At 41.8% G+C, this 21,491-nt stretch overlaps 1 protein-coding gene across 1 annotated transcript in view; it reads right to left on the bottom strand.

Annotated features, from left to right (window-relative positions):
- Positions 1-21,491, bottom strand: part of LOC124775067 (ER membrane protein complex subunit 4) — a 45,796-nt gene that overhangs the window by 15,876 nt on the left and 8,429 nt on the right. Inside the window, exon 2 of the mRNA XM_047249868.1 lies at positions 11,893-12,043. Within this exon, the coding sequence (XP_047105824.1) occupies positions 11,893-12,043 (151 nt within the window). The remainder of the gene's footprint in view (positions 1-11,892; positions 12,044-21,491) is intronic.

The following is a 21,491-nucleotide window of genomic DNA, read 5'->3' as shown; positions in this document are numbered from 1 at the left end:
ATATCAGAGAGCAGTAGCAAAACGACTGGAATCAGTCCCTCAAATTGTGTACAGCAAGAAGATTCAAAACCAGGCCTTTGGAACAGGTCAAAAGAAGTAGAAGCCATCCCTGAGAGCCCAGCAGAAACTTGGTGAACTTCTCCAGACCAGACAAATTACAGGAGAGCCCAGCAGAGGAAGAACTACTTGTGGAAATAGCTGCAGGGGAAACGAGAAAGAAGTACTACATTATAAACAAAAAGCTTCAGGAAGTGACAACAGCAATAGTTTTAAGACTGTATAACATTGTATCAATGTTAAGATGACTTCAGCTTGTATTCAGACATTAGAGGCATCAGTGTGAAGCAAGATCTTGGGTTAACAAATAAACCATTTACTGGGGCAAAGTTCGATCTTGGGGAGCTTGTTGAGTATGTGGTGCTCGAAGAAGTCTGAATGAATGATACACCACTATTTCAATACATCATGTCTAAGGACAAAATCAACTGACCAGGATAGAGCTAACAACACAAATCAAGTTACCAGAGTAACAGAGATGGCTCAACTACAAGGCACAAAAGAACTGGCATGTGCACTGGGTCGGATTTCATACACTGTCTAGCAAACGACAGGATTTAGACAATTATTTGAAGTGAGGATGAACAAATTAGCTTCAGTGACACAGTGGAATTAACGTTGCAAGAGGAAAGTGTGCTAGTCTATGAAAGAAAAGGTTCAGTTCCCAATAATGTTTCATAAGGAACTTTAATACTGAAGTAACATAGGAGGAAGATGATGTAATTGTGGGCAGAGGGGTCACGTGGCTAGAGACTATGGGAAGCCAAAGAGGAGCACCTATGAATGCAGAAACAGCTAAGGGCCTCCGGAATTTTTTGTCATCACCGAGAAAAGCCAGGACACATGGATAACAAAAGTAAAAAGATGATCATTTGTGAAAAGTGCAAAAGGCAAAGGTATCAAGCACTGTTACGTAGAACACCTACTTGTTACATGTGCAACCAATATGGACACATTACACACCAGTACAATGAGAAATTAAGTACAGTATCCACAAGGACTGTATCTCCAAAAAAAAAAATGTTCAAATGTGTGCGAAATCTTATGGGACTTAACTGCTAAGGTCATCAGTCCCTAAGCTTACACACTACTTAACCTAAATTGTCCTAAGGACAAACACACACCCCCATGCCCGAGGGAGGACTCGAACCTCCGCCAGGAACAGCCGCGCAGTCCATGACTGCAGCGCCTTAGACCGCTCGGCTAATCCCTCGCGGCGACTGTATCTTCAATTAAAAATGTAAACTAAGAGCGCACAACATGAAGCACGATGAATGGCCAAAAGTTAAGAGTCATGGACTGAGAAGCATGCAATGAAATTATGAAGGCATGTTGTTACGCATCAGGAAGACATTTACAGTTATTATTAGATACTGGGGCATGTTTAAGCCTTATAAAGATAGGTACAGTGGATACATTTTGAACCACAGATCTGTAATTACTAATAACAGGGAAAGTTCCAGTGAAACACTAAGTCCATATCATAGGAAGAGGATCGTATATGCCTTATGACGGTCTAATAAGAAGAGACTTCTTAAGGAAGCAAAACACTGTGATTAACTATTATGAGAGGATGATCAGAATACAGGGTCAAAATACTCTGCTGCTGACAATACCTGAGACAGAAGAACCCCAAGTCTGCAAGAAGCCCATGGGTCAAGTGGGAGACATGATCAATGGAAAATGCATTAACAGACACAAAAGAAGGCACGTTTTGAGGCAGTCTGGGAGTCAGGCTGAATCAAAGACAAGTCGTGAGAGAAAAATTGATTAACTACCTATCAGGCACAATAATGTGGCACCAAAAAATGACATGACAAGTGCATACAGCCAAATCTATGGTACAAATAGAGCTAGAAGAATGTATTCTCATTGTATTGAACACACATGAGGTAGAATGTGGCAGTGAAAATGATATACAAACTGATAAAGAAAGTGACATCAATGCGAGCAGTACAGGAAGCAATTAATGGCATGGACATGTACAGAAATCTCACTGTCCAGGTTAGAGAAGCAATTCGAACCAACCATTTGAATAAAGAAGAGCGACAGCAAGTGGAAAAACTCTGTAGCACATACTGTGGTGTATTGTACCTAAACAGTGATAAATTGTAATATACAGAAACAGTACAGAAGCCATTCCCAATACTGCCGGAACACAAAGGAATGGTTGTGAATGCAAATCCATATGGTATACCAGAAATGCAAAAGGTAGTATTACAGGAGCAAATTGGGAAAATCATTAACAAGGCTACAATAGTTGAATGTCAGTCTATGGAATGCAACTGTATAGAAAGTTGACTGAAATTTAAGTGGGTGAAGTCTTTCCCATCTCCAACATAAATGAGATACTGGTCCAAATGGGGAAAGTTGAGCATTTCTCCACTTTAGATTTGGCCAGTGGATAATGTCAGATGTTAACTGAACCATCAGATATGGAAAATATAGCATTTAGCGCAAAATACCAGCACTATGCATACAAAAATGCTTCCAACGGGGCTAAATAATGCACCAAGAACATTTAAGACATTAATGAATGTTGCTTCGGCAGGATTGCAAGGGATCCACAGTATTTGGATGGCATAATCTGCCACAGAGGGTCATTAAAGGAACATAATGAGAATCCTTGGATAGATTAAGGATACATACATTAAAGTTACAACCAGATAAGGGTGAATTCCTGAGAAAGCAAGAAATAGTCTTAGGACACAAGGTAACAGATAAAGTTGTAGAGCCAGATGACCATAAAGTAGAAAAAGTGAATAACTTTATAGTTATGAAATCCATGAAGGAATTAAAAGGGTGTTTAGGCTTGCTGGATATTATTGTCTGTTCATTCTGAAGTTCAGTAAAATTGTGAATCCATTTGAGAAGTTATGAGAGACACAGTGCCATGTAAGTGAGGAGATCCATGAAAAGCAGCATTTGAAGAAAAGAGAAAGATTAGTAAATCCTCCCATATTGAGCTATTCAGATTTAGAGAAATCATTTATATAGATTAATGCCACTGACAATGCATTGGGAGCAGTTCTGTCACAAAGGAAGATAGGTACAGATTTACCAATTGCCTATATTTCACAGTCATTGAACAAGGCTGACAGGAACTGCCCTGCAACCAGTCAGAGTACTCAGTGATTGTATGGAACACAAAGCAGTTCAAACCACGTGTCTGTCATAGACATTTTACCACAGTAACACATTACAAGCCACTGACATGGATTTTAAGTGTCAAAGAGCCATTGTCAAGGTTACTAAACTGGATGTTCAAACTATGAGTATTCCCATGACATTGTGCATAAATCTAGAAAGCTCAATGCAAAAGCTGATGCATTATGTCAAATGTGGTCTGACGATGTAGAGGATGCAGGTGAAAATACAGGACACAAAAATGTGATTAAGGGAAACCAAAAACAGAAGAAAGAAAACTAGGAAATTAGCACAGAGGAAAAGGCTGAAATTATGAAGGAAATAAACAATAATCTGTTAGGTGGATATCATGGAATGCATAGAACCTTAGACCTAATAAAGTATAATTTATAAGCAGTGGAAAGGTATGAAAAAGACCCAGAAGAATACATTACAAAGTGTGACAAATGTCAAATGTAATAATTCATACTTAGCACGACAAATATGCCTCCATTAATTATAGACACAGTGATGAATGTAGTAGAGTAATGTGACATGGACATTGTAGGTCCATTAGATACTACAACTGGCAATTGATCCAGCTTGATATTCCTAGTTTTCGGTAATGGTGCCAATCAACAGCCAGGACTCTAATGTTCACGAGGATATGTAAATTATTAAAGATCCAGAATATCCAAACCACACCATTTCCCCCTCAGACAAATGGTGGTGCTCGAGGGAACACGCAGAACACTGGTTGAATATTTGTGACACTTCATAAGGAAGAACTGTAGTAATACATATGTATGGGTACCATATAGTATGTATGTATTTAATATAACACCACATAGATGCACTGGGTACACACTGTGTTAATGTTTGGGAGAAAAGTAAATATTCCAGGAGCCCTACAGAAAGAGGAAAGAGCTGCTATGTATAATTATGAAGATTATGTATATGTGTTGTGAACTCCGACACAAGAAGCATGAAAAATGAGAAAAGAGGCAAAAACAAATCAATAAGGCTCACTGTGACAACACTGAGACTCCAAGAATATTTAAGATAGAAGATAAAGTTGTTTTGTATGAGACCATAAGAAGGCGCCATTCTAAGAAACTAGATGTACAGTTCCAAGAACAGTACAAAGTGATTGCAATAGACTTATGAACGTGACTATTAAGATGCCAGAAATGCTAAGTTGAAGCTCAGCCTCAAGGAAGTGCAGGAAACTGAGGACATACATGGGCACTGCATGCTTATGAACATGAGAGATAAACACTGCTCGTTTTCAGTGGTGACCATTCAAGTGTGCACCTGCCTCATCAAGTGAGGCATAAATTACAAATATTGCGAAAGCCCATCACAGATAAGTTAATTTTCAAACATCCTATTATGTTAGGTTGGCAGTAGTTGGAAACATAATACAGTGGATGCAAAGTGTACCGACATGTGCTATGTTCTAATTTGAAACGTGGCACACTGCCGTATCTTTCTTAACATGTAAGGCTGATAATCTGCATAAGCACGTCAGTGTGAAAACGTAATTGCAGGCTATCAAATTTTATTGTAATCATTTTTGTTGTCATTTTATCAGTAAATCCAACTCTATGGTGAACACACAGTTGAATTTAGAAAAGAAAATAGGATCCAGTCTATTATTCAGTTAGAGAACCAAGTCAGTGGAGAATCAGAATGTTTACCACCTGATCCACATTTGTGGTCTTCACTTATCTGGTTCATCTAAAATTATTCAGCTACTTTAAGGTTGCGCATGGAATTTCAGAAAAAGGATTTTGTCCTTTACTTTTTTCTGGCTTTTTATTAACCACAATTCACTTTTGCTTTCCATCTTCAATACTTTGGACCCGTTGTCGTCGTCACCTTTGTCTGCGTCTTCAGTATAAAGACGTTTGATAAAGCTCTCCATGCTACTAATCTTGTGCAAGTGGCCTCATCTGGTTACTGTATTCATCTCTTGGTCCCTCTACCATTTGTAATCGCCCCCCAATAGTGTTAAATTGGTGATCCCTTGATGCCACAGAATGTGTCCTACCAACTGAACCCTTCCTTTAGTCAGGTTGCGCCACAAATTCCTCTTCTTCCTAATTCTATTCAGTACTTCCTCATTAGTTATGTGATCTACCCATCTAATCTTCAGCATTCTTCTGTAGTGCCACATTTCAAAAGTTGCTATCCTCTTCTTGTCTAAACTATTTATCATCCACATTTCTCTTCCACACATGGCTACACTGCACACAAATACTTTCAGAGAGGACTTCCTGACATTTAAATCAATACTCAATGTTAACAAATTTCTCTTCTTCAGAGATACTTTTCTTGCCATTGCCAGTCTACATTTTACATCTTCCCTACTTCGACCATCATCCATTGTTTTGCTTCCCAAATAGGAAAACTCGTCTAATACTTCCAAGTGTCATTTCCTAATCTGATTCCCTCAGCATCACCTGATTTAATTCAACTACATTCCATTATCCTCATTTTGCTCTTGTTCATTTTCATCTTAAATCCTCCTTTCCAGATACTGTTCATTCCGTCCAGTAGCTATTCCAAGTCCTTTGCTGTCTCTGACAGAATTACAATGTCATCAGCAAACCTCACAGTTTTTATTTCTTCTCCATGGATTTTAATTACTACTCTGGATTTTTCTTTTGTTTCCTTTTACTGCTTGCTCAATATACAGATTGAATAGCATTGGGCACAGCTTTAGCCCTGTCTCACTCCCTTCTCAAACACTGATTCCCTTCCATGACCCCTGTCTCTCATAACCACCATCTGGTTTCTGTACAAATTGTAAACAGCCTTTCGCTCCCTGCATTTTACCCCTGTCACCTTCAGAATTTGAAAGAGTATTCCAGTCAACATTGTCAAAAGCTTTCTCTAAGTCTACAAATGCTATAAACATAGATTTGTCTTTCCTTAACTTATCTCCTATGAGAAGTCATAGGGTCAGTCTTACCTTGCATGTTCCAACTTTTCTACGGAATCCAAACTGATCTTCCCCAAGGTCAGCTTCTACCAGTTTTTCCATTTGTCTGTAAAGAATTTGTATTAGTGTTTTGCAGCCATGACTTGAAACTGATAGTTCAATAATTTTCACATCTGTTAGCACCAGCTTTCTTTGGAATTGGAACTATTATATTATTCTTGAAGCCTGAGAGAATTTCACCTGTGTCATACATCTTGCTCACAAGATGAAAGAGTTTTGCCTTAGCTGGCTCTTCCAAGGCTGTCAGTAGCTCTAATGGAATGTTGTCTACTCTCAGGGCCTTGTTTTGGTTTATGTCTTTCAGTGCTTTGTCAAATTCTTCACGCAGTATCACATCTCCCCTCTCATCTTCCTCTACGTCCACTTCCCTTTCCATAATATTGCCCTCAAGTACATCTCCCTTTTGCAGACCCTCTATACACTTCTTCCAACTTTCTGCTTTCCCTTCTTTGCTTGGTACTGGATTTCCATCTGCGCTCTTGATAGTCACACAAGTGGTTCTCTTTTCTCCAAAGGTCTCTCTAATTTTTCCGTAGGCAGTATCTATCTCACCCCTAGTGATACACACTTCTACATCCTTACATTTGTTCTCTAGCCATTCCTGCTTAGCCATTTTGCACTTCCTGTTGATCTCATTTTTGAGACGTTTGTATTCTCTTTCTCCCATCATCGGTTAAATTCAATATCTCTTGTGTTACACAATGATTTCTAGTAGCCCTCTTCTTTTACCTACGTGATCCTCTGCTGCCTTCACTATTTCATCTCTCAAAGCAACCCATTCTTCTTCTATTGTATTCCTTTCCCCTGTTCTTGTCAATCGTTCCCTAATGCTTGCTTTGAAACCTACAACTTCTGGTTTTTTCTATTTATCCAGGTCCCATCTCCTTAAATTCCTGCCTTTTTGCAGTTTCTTAAGTTTTAAACTGCAGTTCATAACGAATAAATTGTGGTCAGAGTCCACATCTGACCCTGCAAATGTCTTACAATTTAAAATCTGGTTCCTAAATCTGTCTTACCATTACATAATCTACCTGAAACCTTCAGGTGTCTCCAGGCCTCTTCCACATATACAACCTTCTCCCATGATTCTTAAACCAAGTTTTAGCTATGATTAAATTATGTTCTGTGCAAATTTCTACCAAGTGGCTTCATCTTTCATGCCTTTCCCTCAGTCCATATTCAGCTACTACTTTTCCTTCTCTTCCTTTTCTCATTATCGAATTCCAGTCCCCCGTGACTTAGATTTTTGGCTCCCTTAACTATTCGAGTAATTTCTTTTAGCTCATCACAAATTTCCTCACTTACCTCCTCATCTGGAGAACTAGTTGGCATATAAACTTGTACTGCTGTGATGGGTGTGGGCTTTGTGTCTATCTTGGCTACAATAATGCATTCACTATGCCGTTTGTAGTAGCTTATCCGCATTCCTTTTTTTTTATTTTTTTTTATTTTATACTCATTATTAAACCTACTTCTGCATTACTCCTGTCTGATTTTGTATTTATAACTCTGTAATTACTGCCCAGAAGTCCTGTTCTCTTGCCACCAAACTTCACTAATTCCCACTATATCTAACTTTAACCTATCCATTTCCATTTTTAAATTTTCTAACCTGCCTGGCTGATGATGGGATCTGACATTCCAAGCTCCGATGCGTAGACCTATGGGTGTAAATTTTCGTCTGAATTATGTTACTTAAAAAAGTCAGAAAGCCATTTTAAAGCACCTGAATATTGTACTGTGTGCGACTGTAGGCAAGTATAATTCAAGTTGCTAAACTTTGTTCTAACATATCAGCACATACTCTCAATTTCTACAATACAATTACAAGCAAATGTGGATTATTTAATACTGAGGAATTTAAGATATTCTGTTTCCTTTTTCTGCACTGATGGACCCATCTATAGTTAATTTCACTACATTTATTCAGTGATATGGTCGCCAGAAATGCGATATTTTAATTCTCCAGGTTACCACTTACACTAAGCGAAGCACAGTTTTCTGGACCAACCAACATCTCATGATGGTGGTGGAACATTCAGTTAAGAACAGAAAGTGTTATCTAATGAACTGAATTAAAGAAATAATGTATATAGTGAACATACATCTCTTACTCCATATATAAAAGAGAATTATAATACGAATGAAAAATTATTATTGCCACCCTAACATTAATTTATTTTAGCTCAGATGAGTCTGTCAGTCCATCCCTTTCGCTTGTACCAATTACAAGCAGGACATCGAAGCTGAACTTAGCAATGTGAATAGGGGGTTTGATTAATTTTAATTGATAAAACAACATGTACTTACTCATGAATTATGTATTGTTCCTGTTGATTAGTTTTATTCAGAATTTTGATGTTGATACCTCTAACACTTTACAAGTATTTTACCAATGTACTTTAATAAGATTTATTAGAAAAAGTATCAGCAATACTGCCAACAATACTGTGTTGCTACAATAACTAGTTCTTTGCCGCACAGAATGCTGGCAAGAGAAGGCGGCCTAAAGCTACAATTGTTGACTGACTTGGTGGTACGATGAAAGGACTTTCCATGCTGACAAAACAATCGTGGCCTACAGATCAACTGTTTCTTGAAAGTGCATTACAGAGGCATTCTTGCCGATTTGATTATGAAATGAGTTAATGGAGGCTGTTGTACCTCAATTACTCCAAGGCAGAAAAGGGATGACATTTTGAATGTTAAATAATGTGCAGGTAAGCAATGCGTTGCCACACTGTTACATCAAATATTTTCGCAGTTGTTACAAAAATGACGACTTTCAACTTCTACTGACTATTATTATGAGGAAGTGACCAAGTTAAGGATGTTGTTGTTGTTGTTGTGGTCTTCAGTCCTGAGACTGGTTTGATGCAGCTCTCCATGCTACTCTATCCTATGCAGGCTTCTTCATCTCCCAGTACCTACTGCAACCTACATCCTTCTAAATCTGCTTAGTGTATTCATCTCTTGGTCGCCCTCTACGATTTTTACCCTCCACGCTGCCCTCCAATGCTAAATTTGTGATCCCTTGATGCCTCAAAACATGTCCTACCAACCGATCCCTTCTTCTAGTCAAGTTGTGCCACAAACTCCTCTTCTCCCCAATCCTACTCAATACCTCCTCATTAGTTACGTGATCTACCCACCTTATCTTCAGCATTCTTCTGTAGCACCACATTTCGAAAGCTTCTATTCTCTTCTTGTCCAAACTATTTAGCGTCCATGTTTCACTTCCATACATGGCTACACTCCACACAAATACTTTCAGAAACGACTTCCTGACACTCAAATCTATACTTGATGTTAACAAATTTCTCTTCTTCAGAAACGATTTCCTTGCCATTGCCAGTCTACATTTTATATCCTCTCTACTTCGACCATCATCAGTTATTTTGCTCCCCTAATAGCAAAACTCCTTTTCTACTTTAAGTGTCTCATTTCCTAATCTAATCCCCTCAGCATCACCCGATTTAATTTGACTACATTCCATTATCCTCGTTTTGCTTTTTTTGATGTTCATCTTATATCCTCCTTTCAAGACACTGTCCATTCCGTTCAACTGCTCTTCCAAGTCCTTTGCTGTCTCTGACAGAATTACAATGTCATCGGTGAACCACAAAGTTTTCACTTCTTCTCCATGAATTTTAATACCTACTCCGAATTTTTCTTTTGTTTCCTTTATTGCTTGCTCAATATACAGATTGAACAACATCGGGGAGAGGCTACAACCCTGTCTCACTCCCTTCCCAACCACTGCTTCCCTTTCATGTCCGTCGACTCATAACTGCCATCTGGTTTCTGTACAAATTGTAAATAGCCTTTTGCTCCCTGTATTTTACCCCTGCCACCTTCAGAATTGGAAAGAGAGTATTCCAGTTAACGTTGTCAAAAGCTTTCTCCAAGTCTACAAATGCTAGAAACGTAGGTTTGCCTTTTCTTAATCTTTCTTCTAAGATAAGTCGTAAGGTTAGTATTGCCTCACATGTTCCAACATTTCTACGGAATCCAAACTGATCTTCCCCGAGGTCCGCTTCTACCAGTTTTTCCATTTGTCTGTAAAGAATTCGCGTTAGTATTTTGCAGCTGTGACTTATTAAACTGATAGTTCGGTAATTTTTCACATCTGTCAACACCTGCTTTCTTTGGGATTGGAATTATTATATTCTTCTTGAAGTCTGTGGGTATTTCGCCTGTCTCATACATCGTGCTCACCAGATGGTAAGAGTTTTGTCAGGACTGGCTCTCCCAAAGCTATCAGCAGTTCTAATGGAATGTTGTCTACTCCCGGGGCCTTGTTTCGACTCAGGTCTTTCAGTGCTCTGTCAAACTCTTCACGCAGTATCTTATCTCCCATTTCATCTTCATCTACATCCTCTTCCATTTCCATAATATTGTCCTCAAGTACATCACCCCTGTGTAAACCCTCTATATACTCCTTCCACCTTTCTGCCTTCCCTTCTTTGCTTAGAACTGGGTTGCCATCTGAGCTCTTGATATTCATACAAGTGGTTCTCTTCTCTCCAAAGGTCTCTTTAATTTTCCTGTAGGCAGTATCTATCTTACCCCTAGTGAGACAAGCCTCAACATCCTTACATTTGTCCTCTAGCCATGCCTGCTTAGCCATTCTGCACTTCCTGTCGATCTCATTTTTGAGACGTTTGTATTCCTTTTTTCCTGCTTCATTTACTGCATTTTTATATTTTCTCCTTTCATCAATTAAATTCAATATTTCTTCTGTTACCCAAGGATTTCTACTAGCCCTCATCTTTTTACCTACTTGATCCTCTGCTGCCTTCACTACTACATCCCTCAGAGCTACCCATTCTTCTTCCACTGTATTTCTTTCCCTCATTCCTGTCAATTGTTCCCTTATGCTCTCCCTGAAACTCTCTACAACCTCTGGTTCTTTCAGTTTATCCAGGTCCCATCTCCTTAAATTCCCACCTTTTTGCAGTTTCTTCAGTTTCAATCTGCAGTTCATAACCAATACATTGTAGTCAGAATCCACATTTGCCCCTGGAAATGTCTTACAATTAAAAACCTGGTTCCTAAATCTCTGTCTTACCATTATATAATCTATCTGATATCTTTTAGTATCTCCAGGATTCTTCCAGGTATACAACCTTCTTTTATGATTCTTGTTAAGGATGGCAGCACTATATAAGCTATTTTCACACACAATTTAAACTGGAAGAAATGCCTAATGTTATTGGTAATCATGAGCACATGAAGTTTTTTTGTTGTGCTAATCTGTGCCTCAGTATCTCTGCTGTGTGATGAATAGCAACTTTCCTTTTCATAATATTGGGAAATTTTATTGCATTTATCTAACCCACTCCCACAATTTTTCACTTCCAACAATGACACCCAAAAATTAAGTGCTCTAATACATATCTAATTATCCTATTTATTTCACTGCCCCACATTAGAACGAAGTAAAATTCAGCTTCAGTTATTTGCTAATTTACAGCATGGAAGTCACTATATATTTATCTATTGCTCTCAGCATTTCAAATACTGAATTTGACACATGCTTCTGTTTCCTATTCACTGATTGTGATCGTCTGTTCTTTGCTGAAATGAATGATTTCCCCTTCCTACTGATATTACCAGTTTCACTCACCAATAAATGGGATCAGATGCATTGAACCAAACATACAAAAATTAATTTCAATTCAATATGTAATAGCTTTTACCTGTTTCAGTGGTCCCAATGCAAGTTCCCATGATTTTTTAATTATGAGATGGTTCGGATCAGACTCCCTAGTGGCTTCAGTATAAACTTGTCCAGCTGAAGGGTTATATCCAGGTGGTGAAGCAAGATCAGAACTTCTCTCCTGTTTGCTCCTGTAATCAATACATTGTTACAAGATTGCAGAATTACATTATTTGTCTAATGAAGACAATTCCGTTTATGAATTTATTAAATTTATAAAGTGCGTCAGTACTTGTCAAGTTGTGTCACTTACAATACAGCCAACTGACACAAAAATTATATTTGCCTCCTTCCTTATTAAAACGGGTAATGCTTGTTCTGTCTCCCTACCTCTTAAACATTCAACTATTTTCCCTTTTCCACCCTGACAGAGGAACATCTGGGTCCAATGGAACACACACAACTAACAAACATTCTGTTCCGTCCAATACATTTAGTAACATCCATGGATACACAAATATGTTTGCATGACCCAAATAATGTCTTTCTTAAGAGGTAACAAAGAAAGAAACACATAACACAGCACTACAATGTCCTGGCAGTGTAGCCAAACAGGAGCAATGGACATGCCAGGTGGAGCATATGAGAGGCTATGTTGTCCCAGTGCTGTGCCCTGACATGGATGTCAGGATGTGTCAATTGGAGTAGATTGGGATAAGCAACAAGAAGAGGAACGGTGAGAGGTGAGGTGAGGAAAAGGAGGAGCACAGTAACAGGAGAGGATAAAAATATGGCAATCAAAGGATTCACTCTGCTGTAGGCAATGGAAGTTTGTGTGCAGTATATAATGAAACATGAAGATGGGGTTAAAATGGTGCAGGGGTTCTAGCAGGATAGAAAAAATGGAAAAGGGGACAAAGGAGGGAACAGTGTTTGTGTATTTCACTAGACAAACTAAACTGAAGTCTGGTGGTAAGCAGCTGTCGGAGATGGAAGGAAAGCATAAAAATATGGAGGGTGCTGAAGGACAAGGAATATAGGGGAGATTTAACCCAAGGGATTTGAAAGACGTGTTGTAAAGATGATATCCATGTACAAAATTAAGATAAAGCCAATCTTGGGGAAGGACCTCGATGGCATGTGTTATCATGCAGCCAGTGAAGTTGAGCACTGATCAATGGCATGCTCCAGCACTGTGTGGTGAGCTTTGTTCTTGGTCAAAGTTTGGTGGCGACCATTCATTTTGGTGAACAGCTAGTTAGAAGGCTGTGCAGAAGTCATTTGGTATGTCTCCGTTCACATGTGGAGTATGATATTCCGCTGAAGGTAATGGAACAGGACGTGTTGGGTGGGTGTGTGGGAAAGCTCTTTCGCGAAGTACAACTTACGTAGCAAGGGTTGGATGTAGGTATTGTCCTCAGCCAGTATCAACCAGGATTTTGCACACACTAACCAGGCAGCAGAATATCACTTTAGTGGTGAGGCTACTAGCCATCTGTGAAGGCCTCAGAAACTATCGGCGCTCTCGGCAACGGATCGCTTGTCACTGTGGATGGGCTGTCCGTGACTGGCAAAACTGTACGAGATACTTGTTTTGAGTGGAAGGGAAGGCAGATATTGATGTTGAGGTACTATTGTTTAATGGTAACTTTCACATGGATGGAAGTTTTAGTTGGTTGGTTTAAAAGGGGGTGGGGGCAAGGGATCAAACTACGAGGCCATCGGTCCCTTGTTCTGGAGGAAACAATTCCATAAGGGTGAGAATAAGACAATGAGACAACACAAAACAGAATGAATGGAAAATCCACAGTAACGACTGAAGGGCAACAAGCACTAAAGTGGACAAGAAAATCACAAAGACGCAAGAAATAGGTAGAAGAGGTTAAAACAAGAAAGCAGGTTACCATAGCTGGCTGACCATGAGGATAAGAAGGAAAAGCCAGCCACTCTGCAACACATTAAAACCCCAACCCTGAAAGGGTGGAGGACACACAGGGACAAAGGACATGTGCTAAAACTTAGAGCAAATGATAAAACTCACCCTCGTGAATAAAACATAAAACTAAAGCTGGTGTTGAGTCAGTCACCCAACACCGAAGGTAGGGTGCTGGGAAGGTTAAAAGTCTGCCGCAGAGTGGTTAAAAGTGGGGAGTCCAGCAAGAGATGGACGACCGTCATTTGTGAGCCACAGCAACACCGAGGTGGGTCCTCGTGATGGAGGAGGTAACCATGCGTCAGCCACCTCTAGCCAATGCGGAGCCGAAGAGAACCACCGAGTCCCTGCAAGAGGCGCGCACAGAGGTCTTCCACACATTTGTAGTTTCCTTAATGGCACACAGCTTGTTGTACGTACCAAGATTATGCCATTCCGTCTCCCAAAGCCTCGACGTAATTCTGAACGCAGGTCAGTTTCAGAGAAGCCGACCTCCATAAGCGGTTTCTGCGTAGCCTGTTTGGCCAACCTGTTGGCAAGTACGTTGCATGGGATTCCGACGTGATCTGGGGTCCAGACAAACACCACTGAATGACTGGACCATTTCTGGGCATAGATGGACTCCTGGATGGTTGCTACCAAAGGATGATGAGGTTAGCACTGGTCAATAGCTTGCAGGCTGCTCAAGAGTCAGTACACAAGAGAAATGACTCGCCTGGGCACGAGCGGATATGCTCAAAAGCATGAGATATGGCCGTCAGCTCTGCAGTGAAAGCACTGCAGCCATCTGGCAAGGAGTGCTGTTCAATATGTTGTCCATGAACATATGCAAAGCCTACATGACCATCAGCCATTGCGCTGTAGGTGTAAACCACTTCATGGCCCCAGTACACACCAAGAATCGAGAGAAAGTGACAGCGGAGAGTCGCAGGGTTAACTGAGATCTTAGAGCCACGTGAAAGGTCCAGGCAAAGCCGCAGCTTAGTTGTACACCATGAAGCTATTCGTGAATGAACCTCAAGTATAGGTGGTAAAGGCGAGGACTCCAGTTCGAAGAGAAGGGATCGCACACGAACTGCAATTGGAAGCCCTGAGCTGGGCCACAGATGTGGGAGATGAAATGCCGTGGGTGGCAAAAGGAGACAGTAATTCAGATGCGCAGGAGAATTACGAACATGTGCACCGTAATTGGAGAGCAATTGCACATGCCCGGGACTCCGGCCTCCACCAGGATGATGGTCACTGGACTAGTCCTAAAAGCTCCTGCTGCTAGGCGAATGCCACAGAGGTGCACTGGGTCGAGTAAACCTAAAGCTGAGGGCACCGCTGAACCATAAACCAGACTCCCGTAGTCAAGGCGGGATTGAACAAGGGCTCTGTAGAGCTGCGGCAGCATAGAGCAATCTGCACCACAGATGGTGTTGCTCAGGCAGTGGGGGGCACTGAGGTGCTGCCAGCACTTCCACTTAAGCTGACGAAGGTGAGGTAGTCAAGTCAGTCTTGTGTCGAAAGCCAGTCCTAAGAATCAATATGTCTCCACTACAGTGAGTGGATAGTCATTAAGTTAAAATTCTGGTTCCGGATGAATGGTACTATACTGACAGAAGTGCATAACACACGACTTTGCGGCCGAAAACTGGAAACTGTGGGCTAGAGCCCATGACTGCGCCTTGTGGATGACACTCTGTAGGCACCGCTCAGCAACACCAATACTGGTGGAGCAGTACGAAATGCAGACGTCGTCTGCATACAAAGAAGGTGAGTCTGACGGCCTGACAGCTGCTGCTAGACCATTAATGGCCACTAAAAATAGAGATACACTCAATAGGGAGCCCTGCAGGACCCCACTCTCCTGGATATGTGGTGAACTCTGGGAGGCACCTACTTGGACATGGGAAGTACAAAGCAAGAGGAAATTTTGGATACAAATCAGGAACAGGCCTATGAGACCCCACTCATAAATGTGGCAAGGATATGATGTCGCCAGGTCATGTCATACGCTTTTCGTAAAAAAAAAAAAAAAAAAGACGGCAACAAGATGCTGGCGTCTGGAAAAGGCTGTTCGGATGACAGACTCGAGAGACACAATATTATCAGTGGTACAGCGGCCATAGCGGAAACCACCCTGAGATGGAGCCAGTAGGCCACGTGGCTCCAGGATCCAACCCAACCGCCAACATACCATACGTTCCAGCAGCTTACAAAGAATGTTGGTGAGGCTGATGGGCTGATAGCTATCCACATCAAGCAGGTTTTTACCAGGTTTAAGCACCGGAATGATGGTGCTCTCCTGCCATTGCAATGGAAAGATGCCATTGCACCAGATCCGGTTGAAGATGATGAGATGTCGCTTGTAGTCAAATGAAAGATGTTTAATCAACTGACCGTAGATCCGCTCTGGCCCAGGAGCTGTGTCAGGGAAATGTGCAAGGGCACTGAGAAGCTCCCACTCTGTAAATGTGGTGTTATAGGGTTCACTGTGGCATGTAGCAAATGAGAGGACTTTCCTTTCCATCCGCTGTTTGAGGGTGTGAAAGGCTGGGAGGCAGTTCTCCAATGTAGGGGCTCGAGCATAGTGCTCAGAATTGTGTTTGCGCCGGCAGACAACACGCCATTGATGTTAATGGCAGGGACACCTGTTAGGATCTGGTACCCAAAAAGATGTCTGATTTTCTTCTAGACTTGGGAAAGTGATATATGGCATCCAATGGTCGAGACGTACCTCTCCCAACACTCCTGCTTCCGTCTTTTAATGAGCTGGTGAATGCAGGCGTAGAGCCTCTTTAAGGCTATGAGGTACTCCAGGGAAGCGTGCCGCTTATGCCGCTGTAGAGCTTGCCAACCCTGTGTAATTGCCTCAGCCACTTCTGGTGACCACCAAGGGACTGCCTTTCGCCGGGGGCACCAGAAAGAGCGAGGGATCAAGTTTTCTGCTGCATTAACGATTGTTGTAGTCACCTGCTTAACCATCACACTGATGTTACCGTGTGGGGGAGAGTCAACGGTGACATCAGTGGTGAAAGTTTCCCAGTCTGCTTGTTTTAAAGGCCATCTGGGCAAGCATCCATGTGTCTGGTGCTGGGGCAATGACAGGAAGATGGGGGAAGTTGTCACTACCACATAGGTCGTCATGTGCTTTCCAGTGGATAGATGGTAGAAGTCCTGGGCTGCAAATGGATAAATCAATGACCAAGTAACAACCATGAGCCACACTGAAATGTGTGGTGGCACCAGTGTTTAAGAGGCACAGGTCGAACTGAGACAGTAAATTTTCGACATCTCTACCTCGCCCAGCAAGCACGGTGTCACCCCACAAGGGGTTATGGGTGTTAGAATCTCCCGAAAGTAGGCAAGGTTTAGGGAGTTGAACAATCAGTGCAGCAAATACGTTAAGGGGTTCTGCACCATCTGGAGGAAGATATACATTGCAGACTGTTATTTCCTGTGCCGTATGTATTCTGCCAGCCACAGCTTCAAGAGGGGTTTGAAGTGGCACAGTTGCACTACAGACTGAGTTTAGGACATAAACGCAAACTCCACCTGACACTAGATTATAGTCGCTAAGGTTCCTGTAATATCCCTTATAGTTGCAGAGGGCAGGGGTCCATATTGCCGGGGACCAGGTTTCCTGGAGGGCAATGCAGAACGCAGATGTAAAGCTTAACAGTTGCCGTAGCTCAGCCAGGCGGTGGAAAAAGCCACCTCAATTCCACTGAAGGGTGACATCGTGAGACAAGGAAGGCATGGAACATCCAATGACACAGTTTAGGCCTCAGGGTCACCTGCTGTCACCGAATTATTGCTTGAGCAGTCTATATCTGAAAGTCCAGTGAGACCTAGGTCCTCAGCGGACGCCACAATCTCGACCTCATCCCCAGATGCAGAGCTTGTAGGTAGCGATGGTGTGTGTGTGTGTGTGTGTGTGTGTGTGTGTGCGTGTGAGCCACCACAATTTACTTGGTCTTGGGGTTCTTCTTTTCGGACTTTTCTCACTGCTCCTTGGGTTTCTCTGGCTGGGAGGGCTTCACTGATTCAACAACTGCTTGATGTGGATAGCTATCAGCCCATCAGTCCTCAACTTTAGGTCGTGTAAGATTTACAGGATACAAGGAAGGAGCCTCTATGAAGATCGCACAAGGAACATTACTCTGAATGAACAAAATGAGATTTCAGATGATCAGGTGTACAATGCTAAACGTTAGGAGGAATCATAGCAACAGATTCTTCCACCACCACAACCAAAAAGGACAACAACATTTTTCAAAGCCAGCTCTTAGAATAGCATCAGTTAATATTGAAAGCATTTCATCTGATGAAGTTTTATTGTCTAATTTTTGCAAACAAGCAGCCTGTGATTTTTCTGTTAATCCAAGAGACTCCACAGTACATCATGAGGCTACAAGGAAACTGATACAAATACAGAATAACTAGAAGACTGGATTGAACGGATGGGTTTGATGTTAATCTATAACCCAAAGATGCCACCATCCTTCAACCATGTTGATAAGCCAATACCGTGCATGCAGGATTGACCTATTATTTGTTCTGTTGAAGCAATTGTGAAGCCAGACAATTTAACTGCAATTTAAGTGCAATGAGAGAATTTCACACAAGTTCTAAAACTCGGCCCATCTCAGGAGATGTATGATGAATTTGTTAAATCAGATCAAGTCATCTCACACAAATATATCTCAAGAGGATGCAGAAAGAACTATATCCCAGGACTTAATGAAGATTCCAAGACACTCTTGGAGAGATTCGAACAGATGTTTGATGTGGCCTATCCTGTGAGGAAACAATCCGAACAGGCGAAGACCTCCTGCAAACTGTATCAGCTTCCAGAAGTAAAAATTCTATGATCTAGTATCAAATCTAGATATGAAACAGAACAGCCAAAAAGCATGGAAATTATTGAAGACCCTCAACAATGATTCAACCACTGCTCCTCCTGATGTCTCTAAGGTAACTCTTGACCTAACTGTCCATCAGTTACTTCTGAATGGTAAGAAAAAAGGAAGATGAAAAAACTCCAAATTTATTAGGAAGCGTGATGCGAGACTCCCTCTGCACTCCTTTCACTTTCAAAAAACTGGATACATTATTCAAGTCCATGAAAAACAATAACGTTGCAGGCCTAGATGAACTATGAACAGAGTAAATTAAAATGTTTGGACCTGCTACAATACAGTGGGCATTACATCTTATGAACACTTGTGTTTCAAAACTGAGTTCCTAAGATCTGGTGCAAAGACAAAGTATTAGCACTTCTGAAGCCTGGGAAAGAGCCAAAAGAAGCAAGAAAGTTTTGTCCAGTTGTACATCTCTGCCATCTGTATGAGGTACAGGAAAGACAGATTCTAAATTGAATATTATGATATGATCAAAACACTGGAAAATCCCGAATGGAATGTAACAATATTATGAAAAGGAAACAAACAGATCCAGGGTACAGCTATGGGCATCCAGATGGCACCATCCTATTCATGGGCCACCTAGAGGAATCCTTCCTAAAAATCCAGAATCCTAAACCCCTCACCTGGTTCAGATTCACTGATAACATCTTTGCCATCTGGATCGACAGTGAGGACACCCTACCCAAATTCCTCCAGAACCTCAACAACTTCAACCCCAATTTGCTTCACCTGGTCCTACTCAACCCAACAAGCCACCTTCCTAGATGTTGACCTCCACCTCTGAGATGGCTGCATCATTACCTCCGTCCATATCAAACCTACTAACCACTAGCAATACCTACACTTTGACAGCTGCCACCCATTCCATACCAAGAATCCCTTCCGTACAGCCTAGCCACCCATGGTCATTGCATTTGCATTGACGAGTTGTCCCTCTCGAAATATACCGAGGGTCTCACTGAAGCCTTCAGAGACTGCAATTGTCCTCCCAACATTGTACAAAACAAATCTCCTGTGCCTTAACTTTCCAGTCTCCTCCCCCCCCCCCCCCAAAGTCCCACTGTCTGGCCACAGAGGAGCATTCCCCTCTGTGACTCGGTACTGGAGCAACTGGTTTTGACTACCTATTGTTGTACCCTGAAATGAGAAATGTCCTGCCCACTGTCCTTCCCACCCCTCCCAGTGGTATTCCGCCATCCACCGAACCTACAAAATATACTAATCCATCCCTACACAATGCCTGCTCCCAACCCTTTACCTCATCGCTCATATCCCTTTCTAAACCTAGATGTAAGACCTGTCCCATACAGCCTACCACCACCACCACCGCCGCCGCCGCCACCACCACCACCACCTACTCAAGTCCGGTCACAAACATCACCTATCCTATCAAAGGCAGGGGTAACTGTGAAACCAGTCATGTGATCTACAACCTAAGCTGCAACCACTGTGCTGCATTCTATGGAGGCATGACAACCCACAAGCTGTCTGTTTGCACGAATGGCCACCAACAAACTGTGGCCAAGAAACAAGTGGACCACACTGTTACTGAACACACTGCCAAACATGACATCCTTCATTTCAATGACTGCTTCACACCCTGTGCCATATGGATCTTTCCCGCCACCACCAGCTTTTCAGAACTATGCTGGTGGAAACTTTCCCTGCAATACATCCTACATTCCCATAACCCTCCTGGCCTCAAACTTTGATAGCCATTGTCCTCACCCATCCAGCCCCTTCCCTGTTCCCATTCCAGCACTACACAGCCATCATTCCTCCACCACACATAGTCTATTTATTTCTCTTCTTTTCCATTACTTCCCTCCCCACCTCTCCCTTACCCTCCATATAGCCTGCAGCAATTCACTGTCTGCCTCCCCCACCATAGTATCAGTCCCCCTCCCGGCCTCCTCCTTACTCTGACTCAGTTGGCTGCTGCTCGCTGTGTGATTGCAGTTGTGTGTGTTGTGACAGTCTTTTTGTTGTGCCTATCTGCGACTCAGCACCACCACTATATAGTGAGTAGCAACTTTCCTTTTCATAATAATATTAAGATATGTTGAGAAAAGCCTCATAAAAGGACAGTGAGGCTTTTGCACGAAGTTCTTGCTGTGGACATATCCTTAATTTGGTCCAATACATTGAAGACAGTTGTGAAAGAGGTCAGGTCATACTTGTGGCTTTCACTGACACCATAGCAGACTGTGCTATGCCAGCCACAAAAAGCTGGTTAGAGAAGAGTATTCAGTTACAAAGGATTACCGCTTAACATATTTTATCCTATGTCTTTTGCAAAACAGGAGATTACTTTGTCATGCTGCAGACAGTTTATCCAATGTCTGTTGCAAAATTGGAGACTACTTTGTAACACGGCAATATAAGAAAAGTCAGTGGAGGATTCAGAAAAATTGAGTCCCTCAGGGAAGTGTCTTGCCCCTAGTCTTGTATAACATCTACACTAATGACCATCCAATAAGCCATGAAGCTAGAGCATTTATTTCTGCTGAAGTTACGGCAATTGCTACCCAAGGCAAAATCTTCGAGGAGTTTAAGACAGGTCTGACAATAGCTCTCACAGAGCTGGCCACGTACTATTGAAGGCAAATCCTGGAGAAACAAGTTTCTGCATTCAGTCTAGGAAACAGGCAAACTGAAAGAAAACTGAACATCACTTGGTGGGGAGAACGGCTATTCCACTACGACATTCCTAAATACCTTGGAGTCTAGATGGACCATTCCCTTACATTCAAAGTCCACTGCAAAGAAGTAAACCTCAGAGTATCTGCATGG

This window comes from Schistocerca piceifrons, chromosome 2 (genome assembly GCF_021461385.2).
Source record: "Schistocerca piceifrons isolate TAMUIC-IGC-003096 chromosome 2, iqSchPice1.1, whole genome shotgun sequence".
Lineage (NCBI taxonomy): Eukaryota > Metazoa > Arthropoda > Insecta > Orthoptera > Acrididae > Schistocerca > Schistocerca piceifrons.
Note: the sequence above shows the minus strand (reverse complement) of the source record. Positions and strands in the feature narration are given on the sequence as shown.